Source organism: Mercenaria mercenaria, chromosome 5 (assembly GCF_021730395.1).
Source record: "Mercenaria mercenaria strain notata chromosome 5, MADL_Memer_1, whole genome shotgun sequence".
Taxonomy (NCBI): Eukaryota; Metazoa; Mollusca; class Bivalvia; order Venerida; family Veneridae; genus Mercenaria; species Mercenaria mercenaria.
Window position 1 is genome coordinate 68,800,622 of NC_069365.1, and position 22,468 is coordinate 68,823,089.

A 22,468-nucleotide genomic window follows, 5' to 3' on the forward strand; every position below is an offset into this window, starting at 1 on the left:
ACAGTTCTGATGGCAGTAACAGTTTTCTCACCTAAGGCAACTCTGTCCTTAGTCACTACACTAGTGTTCACTGACAAACTTCTCTCAACCTCTGAATTTCCATGTGGTAATACCGGAGCTTTCTTGACAAGTTGGGGTAAAAATCTGTACTTGAGCTGCCCACTATCAAGCTTCTTCACAAACACTTGTCTCCAATAATGGTCAATTCTATCTTCTTCTTTCAAATCATCTGTTTGATATACCTTCCATTCATCCACAATATTAACAGTCATATTTTCATCAAAATGCATCTCCCTTGACAAAATTTCAGCATCAATTACAGACATGAAAGCTTTAAGAAATGGAAAATATTCCAACTGAAAAAAGAACTTCCATTACTTAAAGCTTTCCTAAAGCTGGGCTGGGCAGGGTCGCTACACCTGAAAGGAATACAAATTTCAATGCCTAAAAGGTAACAGCATATTTATAAACTCAATTATCATAGAATTACTTCTTTTTTAATGGTCTGAATGACCTTTGTATTCCTTGCTTACCACAAAATTTCCAGATTATAGGTATTTATAGGTATTTTGGCAAAATATAGGATTTTATAGGTTATTATAGGTAGAGGGCTAAAATATAGGAAAATATAGGTAACTTGACGCCCTGTAAACTAGAAATGTGTCCATGGGACACAGATGCCCCCACTACATGACATTAAAATGACAATTTTTTCCCAGGTCAGGGGCCAAAAATGACAATTTTTTCCCAGGTCAGGGGCCAGAACTCCTACAATACTAAATGAATCCGGATGCGAAAACCCAGGTGCACAACTGCACATGCTGACCAACATTCCTGTAAACTTTGGTGACTCTAGGTCAAATACTTTTGGAGCTATGCACGACACAACATTAAAATGACTCATTTTTAACTAAGTCAGTGGCTATAACTCCAACATGACTGAATGAATCTGGTTTGAAACCCCAGGTGCACAACTGCATATGCTGACCAACATTCCTGTAAACTTTGGTGATTCTTAGGTCAAATACTTTTGGAGCTATGTGCGACACAACATTAAAATGACCAATTTTTTACTAAGTCAGGGGCCATGACTCCTACATGACTAGATGAATCCGGACATGAAACCCCAGGTGCATAACTGCACATGCTGACCAACATTCCTGTAAACTTTGGTGACTCTAGGTCAAATACTTTTGGAGCTATGCACGACACAACATTAAAATGACCAATTTTTTACTAAGTCAGGGGCCATAACTCCTACATGACTGGACGAATCAGGACGCGAAACCCCAGGTGCACAACTACACATGCTGACCAACATGCCTGTAAAGTTTTGTGACTCTAGGTCATATACTTTTGGAGCTAGGCGCGACACAACATTAAAATGACCAATTTTTACAAAGTCAGGGGCCATAACTTCTACATGACTAAATGAATCCGGACGCGAAACCCCAGGTGCACAACTACACATGCTGACCAACATTCCTGTAAAGTTTTATGACTCTACGTCAAAGACTTTCAGAGCTACGCGCGACACAACATTTTCGGAAGGATGGACGGAAGGACGGACGGACAAGAGCAAATCTATATGCCCCCCCAAAGTGGTGGGGGCATAAAAAGCCCATGTCTCCCCAAATGCATAGTTGTATAGGCAAGAAGTCAATACAGGACAGGAGTGAAAGTCAAAGAGACACTGATGGTTGGCTGCAATAGGAATCATCTACTTGGCATGTCCAATCATCCCACTAAGTTTCAACATTCTGGGCCTTGTGGTACTCAAGTTAAGAATTAGAAATGGTTTTCCATGTTCAGGCCCATGTGTCCTTGGCCTTTAATTGAGTGACCCAAAAATCAATACTCTGCAAGTCCAATCATCCTATTATGTTTCAACATTCTGGGTCAAGTGGTTCTCAAGTTATTGACTGAAAAGCATTTTCTATGTTCAGCCACCTGTGACCTTGACCATTGATGGAGTGACCCAAAAACAATAGGGGTCATCTACTCTGTAAGTTCTATCACTCTATGAAGTTTGAATGTTCTAGGTGAAACGGTTCTCAAGTTATTGGCCGGAAATGGATTTCCATGTTCTGTCTGCTGTAACCTTGACCTTTAGTAGAGTGACCCTAAAATCAATAGGGGTCATCTACTCTGCATGACCACTCATCCTATGAAGTTTTAACATAAAGGGTCAAGTTGTATCGGTAATGGTTTTCCATGTTCAGGCCCCTGTGACCTTGACCTTCGATGGAGTGACCCCAAAACCCAAAAGCAATAGGGGTCGTCTACTCTATAAGCCCCTGAAGGTTCTAGATCAAATTCTTCTCAAGGTATTGACCAGGAATGGATTTTCATGTTCTGTCTGATTCGACCTTAACCTTTAAAAGAGTGACCCCAAATTCAATATGGGTCATCTACTCTGCATGTCCAATCATCCTATTAAGTTTCAACATTCTGGGTCAAGTGGTTCTGAAGTTATTGATCGGAAATGGTTCTCCATGTTCAGGCCTCTGTGACCGTGACCTTTACCAGAGTGACCCAAAAATCAATAGGGTCATCTAGTCTGCATGACCACTCATCCTATGAAGTTTTAACATTCTAGGTTAAGTGGTTCTCAAGTTATTGATTGGAAATGGTTTCCCATGTTCAGGCCCCTGTGACCTTGACCTTTATCAGAATGACCCCAAAATCAATAGGGGTCATCTACTCTGCATGACCACTCATCCTATGAAGTGTTAATATTCTGGCTCAAGTGGTTCTCAAGTTATTGATCGGAAATGGTTTTCCATGTTCACGCCCCTGGGACCTTGACCTTTGATGGAGTGACCATAAAAACAATAGGGGTCGTCTACTCCATAAGCCCTGCCATCCTATTAAGTTTGAAGGTTCTAGGTCAATTGTTTTCCAGTTATTGATCAGAAATGAAGTGTGACAGACAGATGGAAGGCTGGGCAAAAACAATAATGTCTCAATCAGTTTGGGGGAGATATTATAATTTCCAAAATACGAATTGTCTGGTGATTTAAACCTATATGTATGTACTGTGCATGATTAACTTTAACTGCATCTATATGGCAATATGCTCAAGTGACAAAACCAATAACTTTATATGACGGTGTACTGGGATTTATCCTCAATTATTTTGGTCCTTGGAAGTTTTGACAGCAAGATTCAACCCGTCACATTATAAAACGATCTGACTGTTAAATTATTTGACTATACTTCTGCAAATACCATTTTCCGTAGCCTTACTCATTTATCGGGATGACTTATTTTATGATTCCTCTAAGCCTTACCCGTATCTGCATTTTACTGTTAGGAAAATGTAGACTTTAAGAAATCCAAAAAAAGTCATACATTGTAATATACTGGTCAGACTTACTTGCTTTAATAAATTAAACATTAATATTCATGTAGAAACTTCATATGGGTTGAACTTAATCCATAATTGGTTTCAATAACAGAAGACTGCCGATATGACACTAAATTACAGGAACAATTTAAAACACAAAAAAATATATTCATAAAATGGCGTCACGAGGTAAGTTTATGCTTTAATGTCAACATAAATTCCTTATCAGAGATGTAATCATTACAAATACATTGTATATGTACCAGAAAACGTTCCCAATGGATTTTAATTGGGAATTTCCTAACAGAAATAAGCAGAATAAGTTTGGGTGTGACAGAGATAGCGACAGTCAAAAGTTACCACGCTAGCGCTGTACCGAAACGTCCTAATATTTGGTCAACATTTTCAGTTTTCATTATTCATACTGATTACCGGACCTCTAAACAGCTCTACACAGGTTGTCCAGGGGTCTGGTAAACAGACCTCTGGACTCTGGGCCACTGCCTTTTTTAACTTTTGTCAGCTGCAAAAATGGCAGGCTTCTTTTAACAATTGGTATATTCCTTTATTTATTCATATAATTTTATTGATTCGATCTTTACGTTAAAGTCAATTATTCAACCTGTATTAAATAAAGTTTCTTCCTACTTTCACTATTTTGACAGCCTCTGTTTACTTGGGAAATGACATCACTAACACATGACTGACTGGTTTAATGGTTGTAATCCTTGGGCAATTCTTTCGCGAACAGAGGATTAAACTTTTGCAACCATTCTAAAACTCAAGCATTTGTTCATACAGACTGAATTTGCACAACGTGAAAAAATGACTTCGAAAATACAAAACAGCGCATCTAAACCACATAAAACTCCAGAAGTTGATAAAGAGAAAAGGAAACTATTTGTTGTACGCTTATAATTCCTTCTACTTATCAAATTTTTTGTGGTGTTCAGAATATTTCTTTAATTTACAATTTCAGTCGTCTTGGTTATTGCACGCTTGACAAACACACGTCCCCGAGTCATTTCGTACATAAAGTACGATTTATTTATATTTACGTCATAGCATAAAAGAACAAATTACAATATATAAATATCATAGACATAACTTCATAAAACATATTTTCTAAAAAGAAATCACTTTTCTCTTCTAAAAATAGCACAGTATCACAAGTGGGATACTTTACTTTACCAAATGTTATTACTAAAAAATTATTAAACTGGAAGTGTCTAGCCATCCGGTAACCAGACGCCTAGCCTGCGTTCTAGTCGTCCGGTTACCGGACGGCTAGCAAATCCTCAGGGGATTTTCTAGTCGTCCGGTAATTGATTTCCTAAAGATTAAGACATGATTTTATATAGTTTTAATGTCATTTACTTAAGATATCGATACTATCTGCAAACAAAATTTTGTGTAAATACATACTATAAACGTTTACAATAAATCACTGCATTGTTCAGCCTAAAATAAAATGGAAGTTTGCCGAACTCAATAATGGCGAGATCACGTGACGTCACTTATTAAAATCTGTCATCTAGAGCTTTTATGGGATCAGAATTTTTAATTTTATACATTACTTTTTCACTGGATTTTCAAAACTTAAAACATTTTGAAGTACTTTCAAATTTCATATTAGATTCCCAACATCTTTTTATGATAACTTTTTAATGCACTAATTAAAATGGCAGCGTGTGTTCAAAACTTTATATAAAAATATTTAGGAGTAGTACCTTGTTAAAGGTAATTTCAGATTATTAACGCATATTTTTTAGCTCATCTGATTTTTGAAAAAATGATGAATTATTGTCATCACTTGAGCGGTTGTCGCGTGGAGTCGCGTGGCATCTCGTCGCGTGCATGTTAAGTTTTATGTTCTAAGTCAGCTTTTCTCCTAACTAAATGTAATTCTTGAAACTTGGAAGACTTGTTCACCATCATAACAAACCTGTACATCAAAAACATAAACTCCATCTTGCTATATGCAAGGATTTTGGACCCTTTTTCTTATAAAATATTTAGATTTCGTTGTTTAAGTTTTATGTTTAGGTAACTTTTCACCTCCAAAACATACCAAGCTCATTGCGTTAAAACTTTTGAATACTTGTTCATACCATAAAGCAAATACCCTGTACATCAAGAACATAACTCTCTGAACATTTTTGCAAGAATATGCCCCTTTTGGACTTTAAAAATCAGTTTCATTGGTAGTTTTATGTTTAGGTCAGCTTGTTATCTAACTTAAAGATTGCTTTAAAACTGCAACACTGTTCACCATCATAAGCTGACCCGTACAGCAAGAACTAACTCCAACCTGCATTTGCAAGATTTTATGCCCCTTTTGACTTAGAAAATATCAGATTTTGTTAAGTTTTATGTTTAGGTCAACTATGTTCTCTAAACTATCAAATTTGCTTGAAACTGCAACAACTGTTCACACATAAGCTGACTGTACAGCAACAAACATGAACTCTCCGCTTTTGCAATCATTAACGTCCCTTTGACTTAAAAATCATTTCTTGGTTTGAGTATATTTTTAAGCAACTTTTCACTGATAAACATCAAAGCTATTCTTTAAACTTGCAACAGTTTTCCATATAATTGACATTACTTTCAAGAACATAACTCTAATGCCTTTTTGCAAGAATGGGGCCTTTTAAACTTAGAAAATCATGGTAAGACAATATTCTTTATACCAAAAAATCAGATGAGTTCAGCACCCGCAAGCGGTGCTTGTTTGTATTTCGTGTAATTTAATGTTTTAACTGCTACAATCCAGTTCCGTTTATCTCTGTCCCTTCAAGTAAAATTTTTATCCAGGTTTGAAATACATGACCCTCTAAAGGTATTTTATATAGAAAGAAGAAGGAAAATACGGATATTTAACACTTTTCAGTGTATTTTGGTTTCATTGTTATCCGTAGAAGTCTGCATAATTAATAGTTTTACTAGTATGCGCATTAGCTTTCTAATAAAAGCTTAAAATGTATATGTCGCGGGGCTCGTGTTTCCATGGTAACGCATTTTCTTTCATTTTTTTAAAAATTATGTATGAAAACAGGTTTTTCGACGACTTCAGTGCCATTCTGTTATTGACCAACATGGAATATTTGGGTAATATGATTAGCAAAATACCAAGAACTTTACATGGTACTATGTTTTTCTTAAATTTTAGAGTAACCATGGCAACAGAGATGTTTAAAACAGCTTATATGTTGCTTTTTATCGTAATTTCTTATAAATAAAATATTATATAAAATTATCTTTCTTGTTAATGTAGCTTTAAAACATCTTATTTCTAACGTTAGTAATATTTTCGTATGAATTGCAGTTAATCAAATTTCACAGCTTAAAATACTTACAGCAGTGCCCGTCGTATGACATTTTTATTGAGAAATCGTTCTGCAGGCTGCTATTATTCTCATGGATATTGTTGAAATGAAAATAAAAAACCCAAGCTGTGTTCCTTAAATAGACCAGTGTCAACGGTTTTGAATTTTACAATTAGACATATAGGTCACGGGTTTCGTTTCCATGGTAACGTCAATTTAATTCAAGACACCACAATTTTATACTGAAATTTGAACAATTTTAGAGCTTAGTTTTAGTATTTAAGTAACAAATTATCAACGGAAACTGGGAAATAGGTATAACAAATCAAACTGCCCAATTTTTATTTGTAAATGACCGTAATAAGTTACCTTTCAGCCAACTATATTCCCAATCACATCAGTTACCATCATCCATTTTCTTACATTCCGCATAACATGTCAATATGATTACATAAAAGAAGCAAAATATTGATCATTTTTTCAGAGCAAAAGACTAATAAAAAGTATTTCAGCAAATAATGGCTGTTTAAAAATAATTCAAATAAAGAAAAAGCACAGAATAACGTACTTTCAAAATAAAAGCTATTAATTTTGCGCGGTAACTGACACGTAATGTCATGACGTCAATTTAAGGCAACAATGTTTTGAAGCATTTCTGCGGCAATTCATTCATTATTTCTGCATTATTAAACCATTAAACATAAGATCGGAGGCAGGTTCAAGATTAATTTCCAGAAGAAATGATATACAAACACATTTAGTTTGTCGTAAACGACGTCGTAAATCGTCACGTTAGCTTCCGGTTGGACATGCGCACTTACAAATATCAAGGTAAACTACCTCCTTAAGCGTCATAATTAATCCATTTTATTTTGAAATATTTATAGTCAAAATTAACGAATGAATTGCTTTTTTAAGCTTTCCATTCTTCAAAAAATATAGAAAAATTTGTGTTTTAATATTTAAAGTTTAGGCCGTTAGAAAAAAACATCACTTTTTACAAAATAGCATACGGACGTTCGGCGATCAATGTTCTGTCATTTCTAAAAATAGAATATCAACTGATTTGAAAACAAACACGATCTCTTGCGTTTAATCGACTGTAAAATCAGATAGGTATTGATATTTTAAGTAAATAACATTTAAAACTATATAAAATCATTACTTATTCATTAAGAAATCAATTACTGTACGACTAGAAAATTCCCTGAGGATTTGCTAGCCGTCCGGTAACCGGACGACTAGAACGCAGGCTAGGCGTCCGGTTACCAGACGACTAGACAAAACAGTAGTTAAGCGTCATAATTAATCCATTTTATTTTGAAATATTTATAGTCAAAATTAACGAATGAATTGCTTTTTTAAGCTTTCCATTCTTGAAAAATGTGTGTTTTAATATTTAAAGTTTAGGCCGTTAGAAAAAAACATCACATTTTACAAAATAGCATACGGACGTTCGGCGATCAATGTTCTATCATTTCTAAAAATAGAAAACAAACATGATCTCTTGCGTTTAATCGACTGTAAAATCAGATAGGTATTGATATTTTAAGTAAATAACATTTAAAACTATATAGAATCATTACTTATTCATTAAGAAATCAATTACCGTACGACTAGAAAATTCCCTCTGAGGATTTGCTAGCCGTCCGGTAACCGGACGACTAGAATGCAGGCTAGGCGTCCGGTTACCGGACGACTAGACACTTCCTATTAAATTACATATGTTCTTAAAATGCAAGGGACCTATGGATAACCCATTTATTTAAGCGAAAAGCTTATATCCAATGGGTCCATTTTACCCCTTTGGTTGTGAGGTCCAAACTTAGGCCTAAAAAAAAATTCTTTGTTTCCGGTAACATGCTCAAAAAAATTAGGGTAGGTAGGTCGGAATTTTTTTTATTAAGGGAGACTTTTCGGAAATTATTTTTTGTGTCAAAAAATAAATACAAATAAGGGGGTTATGCCTTTAGAGCATCAGTAAGTTGATTTCTAACATCACTGGCCATGTTAAAAGCATAAAAAGTGCAGTTTTTCAACTTTTTGTTAAAAAGTTGAAAAAGATTTTCTCCAAGGCCATAAAAACATTTAGGGTCGGGCCAAAAGCTTAGGGTAGGTCGGGATACCGGAAACAAACAATTTTTTTTTTTTTTACACCTTACTTTTAAAAGCATCAAAACTTTTCGTAAGTTTAGGATTATTTCTGTCCTTGTCTTTAGGTACAACAAAGAAAGTGTGTAACATTTAGTTTTATTTGGATATCCCTGTTTAACTTCAAACTTAAAATAGTTGTTCCTCATCATCACCCACATCACATGGCACAAGGGTCATAACTGTAGCACCAATATTTCATGAATTATCCCCCTTTATTAAGAATTCTAGGTTAAAGTTTTGGTGCACTTTCACTTTATCTCAGTTATTACCAAATGGATTTAATTCAAACTTAAAATAGTTGTTCAACATCATCACCCACATCATATGGCACATTGACAAGGGTCACAACTCTGGCACAAATATTTCATGATTTATCCCCCCTTTTTACTTAGAATTTAAGGTTAAAGTTTTGGTGCACTTTCACTTTATCTCAATTATTACTAAGTGGATTTGATTCAAACTTAAAGTAGTTGTTCAACAACATCACTCACATCATATGACACAAGAGCCATAACTCTTGCACCAGTATTACATGAATTATCCCCCATTTTTACTTAGAATTTCAGGTTAAAGTTTTTGTGCACTTTTACTCTATCTCAGTTATTACAAAATAGATTTGATTCAAACTTAAAATAGTTGTTCAACATCATCACTCACATCATATGACACAAGGGCCGTAACTCTTGCACCAACATTTCATGAATTATCCCCGTTTTTACTTACAATTTCAGGTTGATGCACTTTCACTCTAACTCAATTATTACTGAATGGATTTGATTCAAACTTAAAATAGTTGTTCCACCTTATCACCCACATCATATGACACAAGGTCCATAACTCTGGCACCAATTTTTCATGAATTATGCCCCTTTTACTTAGAGTTAAAGGTTAATTTTGATGCATTTTCAATATATCTCAAGTTATTACAAATTGGATTTGATTCAGCATGACACAAGGTGCATCACTGTTGCACCAATATTTCATGAATTATGTCCCCTTTTTGCTGAGAATTATATTTAATATTTAATGTTTTGATACACTTGATCCTTATCTCTCTTATTACTTAATACTTTTGACACAGACTCAAGCTATTATCCAATATTTCATCCATTTTGGAGTCATTAAACACCCATGTGACAGCTCCAGCGTCATCAAATGTGCCCAGTTTCACTATCCTGTGACAGCTCTTATTTGCCTAAAGTTGTCAAATGATATAATTCTGTTTGTTACTTTCTAGAAGGTATGGTACATTAAACTGACACACTGAAAATTTTATGTGATTTGAACGCAGATTGATGAAAATATTGTCATTTTACTAAATTTTCAAAAAGTCCTTAATTTAACTTGACTATTCGAAGACTATTTTAAATAGTATAGCTATTCTACACACCCTGGCATTGGCGTCAGCGTCATACCTTGGTTAAGTTTTGCATGCAAGTATATTATGGTTATCATTTAAAAACATATAGCTTTTAAACTTATATTTTCTTTTTCTTGGTCAGTTACCAACCTCACTTGGTCAAGTCCCATAACTCTTGACATGTATTTTGGCCAAATTATGCACCCTTTTGGACTTGAAATTTCCTGTTAAAAGTTTTGTGTGCAAGTTACTATCTCCAAAACTAATGCAGATGTTGAATTAAAACTTCACGTGTGTCTTTGGGGATATAAAAATAGGTGATAGCATCAAGTTCCATAACTCTGACATGCATTTTGGCCAAATTATGCCCCTTTTGGACTAAGAAGATCCTAGCTAAAGTTTTGCATGCAAGTTACTATCTCCAAAACATTGAAACTCTATAGATATTTTAAAATTTAGGGTAATATTCATGCATCTTGGACAACAATTCGATATTTTAAAATTTAGGGTAATATTCATGCGTCTTGGACAACAATTCAAATAGTCAAGCATTGGCTGTCTTACGGCTCTTGTTAGCTCACCTGTCACAAAGTGACAAGGTGAGCTTTTGTGATCGTGCAGCGTCCGTCCGTCCGTGCGTAAACTTTTGCTTGTGACCACTCTAGAGGTCACATTTTTCATGGAATCTTTATGAAAATTGGTCAGAATGTTCACCTTGATGATATCTAGGTCAAGTTCGAAACTGGGTCACGTGCTATCAAAAACTAGGTCAGTAGGTCTAAAAATAGAAAAACCTTGTGACCTCTCTAGAGGCCATATATTTCACAAGATCTTCATGAAAATTGCTCAGAATGTTCACCTTGATGATATCTAGGTCAAGTTCGAAACTGGGTCACGTGCCATCAAAAACTAGGTCAGTAGGTCAAATAATAGAAAAACCTTGTGACCTCTCTAAAGGCCATATTTTTCATGGTAACTTTATGAAAGTTGATCAGAATGTTCACCTTGATGATATCTAGGTCAAGTTCGAAACTGGATCACATGCGGTCAAAAACTAGGTCAGTAGGTCTAAAAATAGAAAAACCTTGTGACCTCTCTAGAGGCCATATATTTCACAAGATCTTCATGAAAATTGGTCAGAATGTTCATCTTGATGATATCTAGGTCAGATTTGAAACTGGGTCACGTGCCATCAAAAACTAGGTCAGTAGGTCAAATAATAGAAAAACCTTGTGACCTCTCTAAAGGCCATATTTTTCATGGGATCTGTATGAAAGTTGGTCTGAATGTTCATCTTGATGATATCTAGGTCAAATTCGAAACTGGGTCACATGCGGTCAAAAACTAGGTCAGTACGTCAAATAATAGAAAAACCTTGTGACCTCTCTAAAGGCCATATTTTTCATGGGATCTGTATGAAAGTTGGTCTGAATGTTCATCTTGATGATATCTAGGTCAAGTTCAAAACTGGGTCACATGCGATCAAAAACTAGGTCAGTAGGTCTAAAAATAGAAAAACCTTGTGACCTCTCTCGAGGCCATACTTGTGAATGGATCTTCATAAAAATTGTTCAGAATGTTCATCTTGATGATATCTAGGTCAAGTTCGAAAGTGGGTCACATGTCTTCAAAAAGTAGGTCAGTAGGTCAAATAATGAAAAAACCTTTTGACCTCTCTAGAGGTCATATTTTTTATGGGATCTGTATGAAAGTTGGTCTGAATGTTTATCTTGATGATATATAGATCAGGTTTGAAACTGGGTCAACTGCGATCAAAAACTAGGTCAGTAGGTCTTAAAATCGAAAAACCTTGTGACCTCTCTAGAGGCCATACCCTTGAATGGATTTTCATGAAAATTGGTCAGAATGTTCACCTTGGTGATATCTAGGTCAAGTTTGAAACTGGGTCACGTGCCATCAAAAACTAGGTCAGTAGGTCAAATAATAAAAAAACCTTGTGACCTCTCTAGAGGCCATATTTTTCAATGGATTTTCATGAAAATTGGTCAGAATTTTTATCTTGATGATATCTAGGTCAAGCTCAAAACTGGGTCACATGAGCTCAAAAACTAGGTCACTTTGTCAAATAATAGAACAAACGACGTCATACTCAAAACTGGGTCATGCGGGAACAGGTGAGCGATTCAGGACCATCATGGTCCTCTTGTTTTTCTTATGTTGTCAGCAAAATTGCTATAAATTAGTCACAATGCAATTAATAATATATACAGAAATTTGTTGTCTATACGGAATATCAAACTGACCAGGATTTTCAGTTATAAAAGTTTGAGTTGATTCTTGCAAATGCAAAACATTTTCATATGTGCTCAATTTTACTCAATTTCAGCATTTAATAAAAAAATTTAAAACTTGCTGTGGATTTTGTTTAATATAACATACAGCATGGGCTCCATGTTTAAAGATGACAATGGTCATGCCCCAGTTATCACAGAAAAAAAAAATCACCATAAAAATGGATGTTGCGTTTTTAACTTTCTTGAGTTATACAAAATAAGTAATACTACGAGTTATTGTACACTAAATCAGATACTGCCCCCACCCCATGGTAGCGAGTCATACTTCTTCTTTAAGCAGTGAATGATTTCCTAGTAAACAGTTTTGTATTTTAGAAACGTCGAAGTATTATTTTGTGTGAGGACACGGTTTGTCCAAATTCCAAGTCATATTTATGCTCCATATTTAAAATTGGCATAGGTATTCATCACAACTTTGTGACATGATTGTGCTGTATAGAATCTGTTTTCCTGCAAGGTCAAGGTCAAAAGGAGTAAAAAAATTCTTATGTGTACTGTGTACTCCTGAATTAACACTGTAGGAGGCATTGTATTTTGCAAAAGATGCTGTTTTTATTAATTTCTTCATTTTTAGCTCATCTGATTTTTTGAAAAAAAATGATGAGTTATTGTCATTACTTGATCGGCGTCGGCGTTGCTTGGTTAAGTTTTATGGATAGGTCAGCTTTTCTCCTAAATTATCAAAGGTATTGCTTTGAAACTTGCAACACTTGTTCACCATCAATAGCTGTCCCTTTACAGCAAGAAACATAACTGCATTCTGCTTTTTGCAAGAATTATGGCTCCTTTTGGACTTAGAAAATGTCAGATTTATTGGTTAAGTTTTATGTTTAGGTCAGCTTTTCTCATAAACTATCAAAGCTATTGCTTTAAAACTTGCAACTCTTGTTCACAATCATAAGCTGACCCTGTACAGCAAGAAACATAACTCCATCCTGCTTTTTGCAAGAATTATGGCCCTTTTTGGATTTAGAAAATCATGGGTAGGACATTTTTCTATTATACAAAAAAATCAGATGAGTGTCAGCACCTGCAAGGCGGTGCTCTTGTTAAAGTTTTTATGCCCGCGGCATCTACTGATGCAGGAGGCATATAGTGATTGTCCTGTCCGTCCGTTTCTTTAGTCCATCCGTACGAGGTTAACCAAATGGGACAGTTTCGTCTAGCATCAATACCCCTAACTAGAATGACTTGATACTAATGCAGATGTAACCTGTGACCATTCCTCATCTTCAGACATCACCTGACCTCAGTTTGACCTTGACCTTGAACTTGACCTCGTTTTGGACTTAGGTTGCTTTGTATCGACACGGATGCCACCGGGGGCATCAAGCATTTATTGAACGGAGCACCTTGTTTTATGTGGTTACTGGTAAAGCTAGTGATCAAAATGTCTAATGAGCCATTTCTATTTATTGTTTACATTTTCTTATGACTACATGCCCCTCCACACCCTTCTCCAAAACAAGAAAATGAAAGCAAACATATTTTTTTCTGTGAAAATGCAGGGGAAGGGCATTTTCTGGTATAAAACTTCTTGTTATCAAAACTGTATTACAAGTGCATATTTTGCAGATGCCTACTGAGGGTGGTGAAGAAGATGAAACATGCCAGACATTTGTACTAAATAATGAAGACCACACACTTGGTAACTCGTTGAGATATGTCATCATGAAAAAGTAAGAGTCACAATATCTATCGCATATTTTTGAAAATTTAGAGACATTTTGCATAATTAGTTGACAAGGAATGTTACTGGTACATCTCATCTTTGTCTGTGTTTTATTATGTCTTCCACCACACAGGGGGCCTCCGTGGCCAAGTGGTTAGAGTCGTTGACTCAAACCATTTGCCCCTCATCGATGTGGTTCGAAACCTCATTTGGCTAGAATCTTCACGTGAGGAAGCCATCCAGCTGGCTTACGGAAGGTCGTGTGTTCTACCCAGGGCCGCTCGTGATGAAATAGTGCACGATGGGCACCTGGGTCTTCCTCCACCATTAAAGCTGGAAAGTCGCCATATGACCTAAAATTGTGTCGGTGCGACGTTAAACCCAACAAAATAAATAAATAAATCCACCACACAGTGGTGTGGGAGACATATTGATTTACTCCAGTCTGTGTGTGTGTGTGTGTGTGTGTGTGTGTGTGTGTGTGCGTGTCTGTCACAAAGCTTGTCCGCACTCTAAGTCGAACAGTTCTCATCCGATTTTCACCAAACTTGAACAAAATGTGTTTGACCATGAGACCTCGGCCAAGTTCGATAACTAGCCAAACCGGTCCAGGTATTTTGGAGTTACGGCCCTTGAATTATCGAAAAATTGGCCTTTTTATTCATGTCCGCACTCTTAATCAAACATTTCTCATCCGATTTTCACCAAACTTGAACAAAATGTGTTTGACCATGAGACCTCGGCCAAGTTTGATAACTAGCCAAATCAGTCCAGGCATTTTGGAGTTTCGGCCCGTGAATTATCGAAAAAATCGGCCTTTTTACTCTTGTCCGCACTCTAAGTTGAACATTTCTTATCCGATCTTCACCAAACTTGAACAAAAAGTGTTTGACCATGAGACCTCGGCCAAGTTCGATACCTAGCCAAATCAGTCCATGCATTTTAGAGTTACGGCCCTTGGATTACTGAAAAAATCCATCTGTTTACTCTTGTCCGCTCTCTAAGTCAAACATTTCTCATCCGATCTTCACCAAACTTGAACAAAATGTGTTTGGCCATAAGACCTTACCCAAGTTCAATAACTAGCCAAATCTGCCTAGCCTGGCACTTTTGATTTATGGCCCTTGAATTACTGATTGGATCCACTCATCCAGACCATCTAATTGGATCCACTCGTCTAAAACATCTAGAGAAACTAACATTTTTCATAGGGGCAGTTGAGGGAGACATGCGCTTTTCTCAAAGGCATCTCTAGTTACAATATTGACATTACATTTCTGTAACTTTATGAGAAAAAAAAGCTATTAAAAGATGTATGTGTAAACACACATGTACATACTTTCATTTAAGAAATAATGTATAGAAAAACATTGTTTATACCCCCCTTTGAAGAAGGAGGGGTACATTGTTTTGCAGATGTCGGTTGGTCAGTCAGTCTGTATGTAGACCAATCCGTTTCTGGATGATAACTCAAGAACGCTTGGGCCTAGGATCATGAAAGTTGATAAGGAGGTTGGTCACCACCAGCAGATGACCCCTATCGATTTTGAGATCAGTATGTCAAAGGTCAAGGTCACAGTGACCCTGAACAGTTAAACGGTTTCTGGATGATAACTCAAGAACACTTGGGCCTAGGATCATGAAAGTTATTAAGGGGGTTGGTCATCACCAGCAGATGACCCCTATTGATTTTGAGATCAGTCTGTCAAAGGTTAAGGTCACAGTGACCCTGAACAGTTAAATGGTTTCCGGATGGTAACTAAGAACGCTTTGGCCTCTAGAGGGTCATCATGAAAGTTGATAGGGAGGTTGGTCATGACCAGTAGATGACCCCTATTGATTTTGAGGTTAGTAGGTCAACGATCATTCAAGATCGCAGTGACCCTGAACAGTTAAACGGTTTCCGGATGATAACTCAAGATAACTTGGGCCTAGGATCATGAAAGTTGATAAGGAGGTTGGTCATCACAAGCAGATGACCCCTATTGATTTTGAGATTGGTATGTCAAAGGTCAAGGTCACAGTGACCTGGAACATTTAAACAGTTTCAAGATGATAACTCGAGAATGCTTGGCCCTAGGGTCAGGAAAATTGATAGGGAGGTTGGTCGTGACCAGCAGATGACCACTATTGATTTTTAGGTCATTAGGTCAAAGTTCAAGGTCCTATTGGCCAGGAACAGTTAAACGGTTTCCAGATGATAACTCAAGAATGCTTGGGCCAAGGATCATTAAAGTTGATAGATAACTTAATCTTGACCAGCAGATGACCCTATTGACTTGTAGGTCAGTAGGTCTTAGGTCAAGGTTACAGTGACCCGGAATAGTTAAACCGTTCCTGGATGATAATTTGAATACACTTGGGCCTAGGATCACGAAACTTGATGGGAGATTGGTCATGACCTGTAGATGACCCCTATAGATTTTGAAGTCAGTAGGCCTAAGGTCAAGGTTACATTGACCCGGAACAGTTAAACCCTTTCTGGACGATACCTTGAGAACGCTTGGGCCTATGATCATGAAACTTAATGGGGAGGTTGATCATGATCAGCAGATGACCCCTGTAGATTTTGAGGTCAATAGTTCAAAGGTCAAGGTCACATTGAACCAGAATAATGGAACTTCTGTTTACAGTGAGCAAATAATTCCTGGTTCTTGTGCAATTACTGAATGCATCAAGGAGGGCATTTCGTGTTCTACGAGCTCTTGTTTAATGTTATTAATACACGAAAAGAGGTTATATGTCTGCAGAATAATTTCATGAGAGCGTAGCCTGAGTGAATTATTCTGCCATTGTATTATCAATTTTTAGTGTATTGCTTTAAATAAAACACAATTTTTCAAAACATTAGTTTGATTCTAATATGCTCTTTATTTAAAACAGTAGAAAAAATATAGTTGCGCTCTTTCTTGGTGGTAACAAAAACATTGATGTCATCACATGTTTTCATGATGTCGTTGAAGCATAAGCATGTTTTAAGAGAAACAAGCATATTAGAATTTTAACTAATATGATATTTTGTTACATAAGCTACTTACTGTATGTGTAACCTGTTATTTAGAAATGAGGATACAGCATAACTTCTTTTAAATGATTCTGTTACTTAGAGAACAAACCTCTCATGAAAAGGCCTGAATATTTTCATTCTCGTCAGACAAATTTCTTAGTAGTTTTGACTGTCAGCGGCAATAACGTCACTACAACAAGTCTTCTCAGCTATGTATACTGTGACAAGTATGATTTCTAATTCAGCCCAGACACACAATTTTGTGGTTACAGTATCCCGCATCCATCAGAGGAAAAAATTAATTTTCGTGTACAAACATATGGTAAGTTTCTGAACAGAACATAACAAAACTTTTTTTCACTTTTATTTATATTAAAGTAATTACACTTTGCATAAACATAATTTTCTACATGTAGTTTAATTTGCTTGCAGCATATATAATAAGTCGTCAAATAAAGACTTAAGAGAATCAGGCATATGAAACGCATATCAGATAGAGTGAACACTTCAACTTGTGTATATACATGTACATAGTCACTTGATCATTGGTGTCAGCGTTGGTAAAAAATTAATTTTTTTTAGGTTCACCTTTTCTCAGAAACTGTGAGAGCTACAGCTTTGAAACTTTGCACACTTGTTTATCATCATTAGTTGACTATATAGGCCAGGAACCATAACTCTAATAGGGCTGTCATCGATAGAAACGATATTGATGTATCAACGATATTTTTTTGTTGATCGATTATCGATTCCCATTTTCAAAAATCGATATTTTACAGAAACAAAAATCTATCCAAATAAACACTCAGACCCTAAAAAACAACTTAAGTTCACAAAGTTGTAAATTTGGATAAATGCAAAAAAAAGGAGTGAAGGCAAAATAAAAATGAAAGATGTTATTAATTTTTATTTATTTCTTTTATTTCATAAATACAAATACAACACAGTCAAACAGAAATATGAAAAGTAGGCAGTAAAACTAAAAATATCATTTACAGGAAGGTATATAGTATGCATATGAACAAATGGGTCGTTAATCTAACTTAATAATCGATATATCGTCGATATTTGTCTTCTGATATATCTGTATCGTCGATATGCCTAAGACCCAATCAATGACAGCCTAAAACTCTAACCTGCATTTTGTCAGAATTATGGCCATTTTTGTATTTGAACTAAAACTCTTTTCCTACATATTGTCCAGCACTTGCAGAGGAGTGATGGCACCTGTAGGCGGTGCTCTTGTTTTGAATTGTGATTATGTGTAAAGATAAGTCTACAGCTGCTCTGTAAAAAACTGGACAAATGTTTCCTTCCAACAGCATTTTGCATGGTCAAGTTTAAGTTTGCATTTAAATTTTATGAAATGTTTACTAATTATTTTTTGAGCAAGTAAAGAGTAAATGTTAAAGATATAGATAATAACTTCAATTAAGAGGTTTTAGAACATAATGCAGACTTCTTTGATTTGAATGTAGAAAGTCTAAAATTGTATTGTTACTTTGTTCACATCAGGTAAGCCAGCTACTGATGTTCTAAGGAAAGGATTGAAAGATCTGAACACTGTATGTGAACATGTTCTCCGAACATTTGAGGTAGGAAAATTACATTTCGTTTTTGATTTGTGTGTGTGTGGATGGGGGAGGGGGGAGCACTTGGATTGCTCTCGTCTGTCCACTCGTCTGAATTTGTGTTGTGTATATCTCAGAAAGTTTTTGACTTAGAGTCATCAAATCTCACAGGATTGTTATTCAGCATGTGAAGTTGTAAACCTGGTGTTATAACTGGGATTTAGCACAGCCAGACCAAGAGTGGCAAGTCTAAATTATTTGCGGAATTACAAACAAAGGAGTTCAAAGGAAGACTTTGTCTAAAAAAAAAAATTCAGTATGAGTTGTGGGAATTTGAATGAAAATGGCAGTGTTAAAAGCAGTAATAGATAGACAGAAGGTATGTAAGTGTACAGTCGCTAGCGGCCAGTTCTAAAGCCACCTTTTTGCTTCTGCACTATAAATTTATTCTATTTTGAATCCACTTCCTATAAGAGATTAAGTTTTTATCATGTATTTTAATATTCATTATATGGATTAATAATATTATTACCATTACAGACAAGTGTAAATGAACATAAGAGGAGAAACCAGTCAGACATAGAAGCAATGGACCAGTCTGCTGGATGATCTCATCACTTACCAGTCTAAGAAATGGACCAGTCTGCTGTATGACCATAATCTTAAATTATGGAACAAGTCAAGCTATAACTTTTCTAAGATATGTGATAAATGAAAAGTTGAAAGTGGTGTTAGTGCATTATATTTTTTGAACTTCATTTAGTTACAGTGGAAACTGAAACATCGTATGTTTTCCATGTTGATATTAGAAATTTCATATTGAGTGTGTGGCATCTTCTGTGGCATCATATTTTGCACAGCTATTCAAAGAATAGGTAGAGCTATTGGACTCGCCCATGTGTCGGCATCCGCTTTCTGATTTAGTAAAGTTTTTATAATGTAAGCTGGTATCTCAGTAACAACTTGTGGGAATGGATTAAAACTTCACACACTTGTTCACTGTGATGATCTGACGTGCAGTGCACAGGTTCCATAACTCTGCTTTGCAATTTTACAAAATTATGCCCTTTTTTGACATAGCATTTTTATGCCCCCGAAGGGAGGCATATTAGTTTTCAACTGTCCGTCCGTCCGTTTGTTCGTTCGTTAGTTAGTTAGTTCGTTTGTACACCACCCCTACTGACTTATGGGTCACCACGTCAAAGGTCAAGGTCACAGGGGTCAAAGTTATCTTTCTGCATGAAGGCACTTTACTCGTGAACCACTACACCCAGGATCTTCAACTTCACATGCTGATAGTACTTATTAAGTACACCACCCCTACTGACTTTGGGGTCACCAGGTCAAAGGTCAAGGTCACAGGGGCCAACATTAACTTTTTGCATGAAGGCACTTCACATGCGAACCACTTCACCCAGGACCTTCAAACTTTACATGCTGATAGTACTTATTGAGTACACCACCCCTACTGACTTTGGGGTCACCAGGTCAAAGGTCAAGGTCACAGGGGCCAACGTTTACTTTCTGCATGAAGGCACTTTACTCGCGAACCACTACACCCAGGACCTTCAAACTTCACGTGCTGATAGCACTTATTAAGTACACCACCCCTACTGACTTTGGGATCACCAGGTCAAAGTTCAAGGTCACAGGGGCCAACGTTATCTTTCTGCATGAAGGCACTTTACTCGCGAACCACTACACCCAGGACCTTCTAACTTCACATGCTGATAGTACTTATTAAGTACACCACCCCTACTGACTTTGGGGTCACCAGGTCAAAGGTCAAGGTCACAGGGGCCAACATTAACTTTTTGCATGAAGGCACTTCACATGCGAACCACTTCACCCAGGACCTTCAAACCTCACATGCTGGTAGTACTTATTGAGTACACCGCCGCTACTGACTTTGGGGTCACCAGGTCAGAGGTCAATATGCTGCGGGGCATTTGCCACCATTAGTGACAGCTCTTGTTTTTGGTTAAGTTTTTTATTGTAAGCTGGTATGTCAGTACCCACGTATGGGAATGGATTGAAACTTCACATAATTGTCAATTGTCATGAGCTGATATGCATTTTACAGGTTCCATAACCCTGTTTTGCAATTTTACAAAATTATGGACTTTAATATTCATTCAGTTGACAAGGCTGTTGAATAGTCGAGCATTGCTGTCCTCAGACAGCTCTTATTATCTTTGTTACTGCATTAAAATGTTCATTAATTTATGTGCCAAAGAAGAAATTTATATCATTCATAATAAAGTGTAAAATGATTATGTATAACGTTAGAATTATTTACTTTGCAACAAAGATATTGCATGAATTTAAGAGCCCACAGTAGAGGATTGTTATATAGCATGATTGTGAAGTTGTTCCAAGTAAGACCAGAGCAAAGGTCCTTGACTTAGTGAAAAGAGACATAAAATGCTTAAAATTTTGCATATATCTTAAAAAAAAAATTCACCTTGAATCATAAAACCATGTACAGTGATAGGAAGTGGGGGGTACCAGTGTCCTATGGACACACATCTAGTTTGTTCAATTACACTGTATGTAAGAAGTTACAAATGTTTTCCCACACATTAAGAAACCAAAGCAATACAAAACACTCCAATGTAGCGAACACAGTTAAAACTTTTAATGGCTCCCTTTGACTACCATTGTACAGATATGCAAGCCTGCATCCCTAGTGCCTATATGGAACTATGTCTGGTCAGTGTTGAATTCTGAAACAGAAAACCAACCCCTCAAAAAATACATGTGATTTCCAGAAATCATACACCTGTTTTCACTGCCGTTTTTATCTTGCCTATTCAAAGAATAGGTAGAGCTATTGGACTCACCCATGCGTCGGCATCAGCGTCCCGATTTGGTTAAGTTTTGTATGTTAGCTTGTATTTCAGTAACCACATGTGGGAATGGATTGAAATTTCACACACTTATTCACTGTGATAAAGTGTATTACATTGCACAGGTTCAATAATTCTACCATGCTTTTTTTACAAAATTATGCCATTTTTTCGACTTTTTTGTTAAGGTTTTTTATGAAAGCTGGTATCTCAGTACCCACTAATGGGAATGGACTGAAACTTCACACGCTTGTTCACTGTGATGATCTGACTTGCAGTGCTCAGATTCCATAACTCTGCTTTGCATTTCTACAGAATTATGCCCCTTTTTGATGTAGCAGTTGTTTTTTTTTGTTAAGTTTTTGTATATAAGCTGGTGTCTCAGTACCCACTAATTGGAAGTGTTAGAAACTTCACACAATTGTCCATTGTCATGAGCATTTATGCCCTAATGGTTTCCATAAGACACATTACCATTTTCGGTCCTGGCATGACAACCATAATCCATACATGCACCAATAGAAAACATTTCTATCATACTTTATCTATATTTTACAATAAAAGATATATAGAAACAAAATAATGTAAAGCAAAACAGTGTTTAAACACTATTTATACAGTCGTGCAGTAATATGTCGTACAAATAATTTAATACTGTTAGTAGAGGGACACCCATAGAACATTTAAAATTTGACGAGATGTGTAGAAAAAGGTACGTCATTTGAAGATTTTTCTGTTTCCCCGTTACATATGCAGGTAAACAAGATCAGGTTTTGGGCAAGATCCAGATTTCTATGTGAGAGCGAACACAGTCGTCTAATGATATCACTGTCCGACTACGAAACCAAAGGTCTTGGGTTTG

General features: G+C 36.2%; 2 protein-coding genes across 2 annotated transcripts in view; one reads left to right on the plus strand and one right to left on the minus strand.

Annotated features, from left to right (window-relative positions):
* The window catches only part of LOC123557523 (vesicle-associated membrane protein 7-like), a 25,937-nt gene extending 21,804 nt beyond the window's left edge, over positions 1–4,133 (minus strand). The window contains exon 1 of the mRNA XM_053543841.1: positions 3,998–4,133. The gene's annotated coding sequence lies outside the window, so the exon portion shown is untranslated. The remainder of the gene's footprint in view (positions 1–3,997) is intronic.
* LOC123557525 (DNA-directed RNA polymerases I and III subunit RPAC2-like) lies at positions 4,088–21,033 on the plus strand. The gene is made up of 5 exons (XM_045349033.2): positions 4,088–4,255; positions 14,083–14,186; positions 17,432–17,508; positions 18,702–18,781; positions 19,298–21,033. The coding sequence occupies exons 1-5, from the start codon at positions 4,175–4,177 to the stop codon at positions 19,364–19,366; spliced, it is 411 nt and encodes a 136-aa protein (XP_045204968.1). The 5' UTR covers positions 4,088–4,174; the 3' UTR covers positions 19,367–21,033.
* The last annotated feature ends 1,435 nt before the right edge of the window (positions 21,034–22,468 follow it).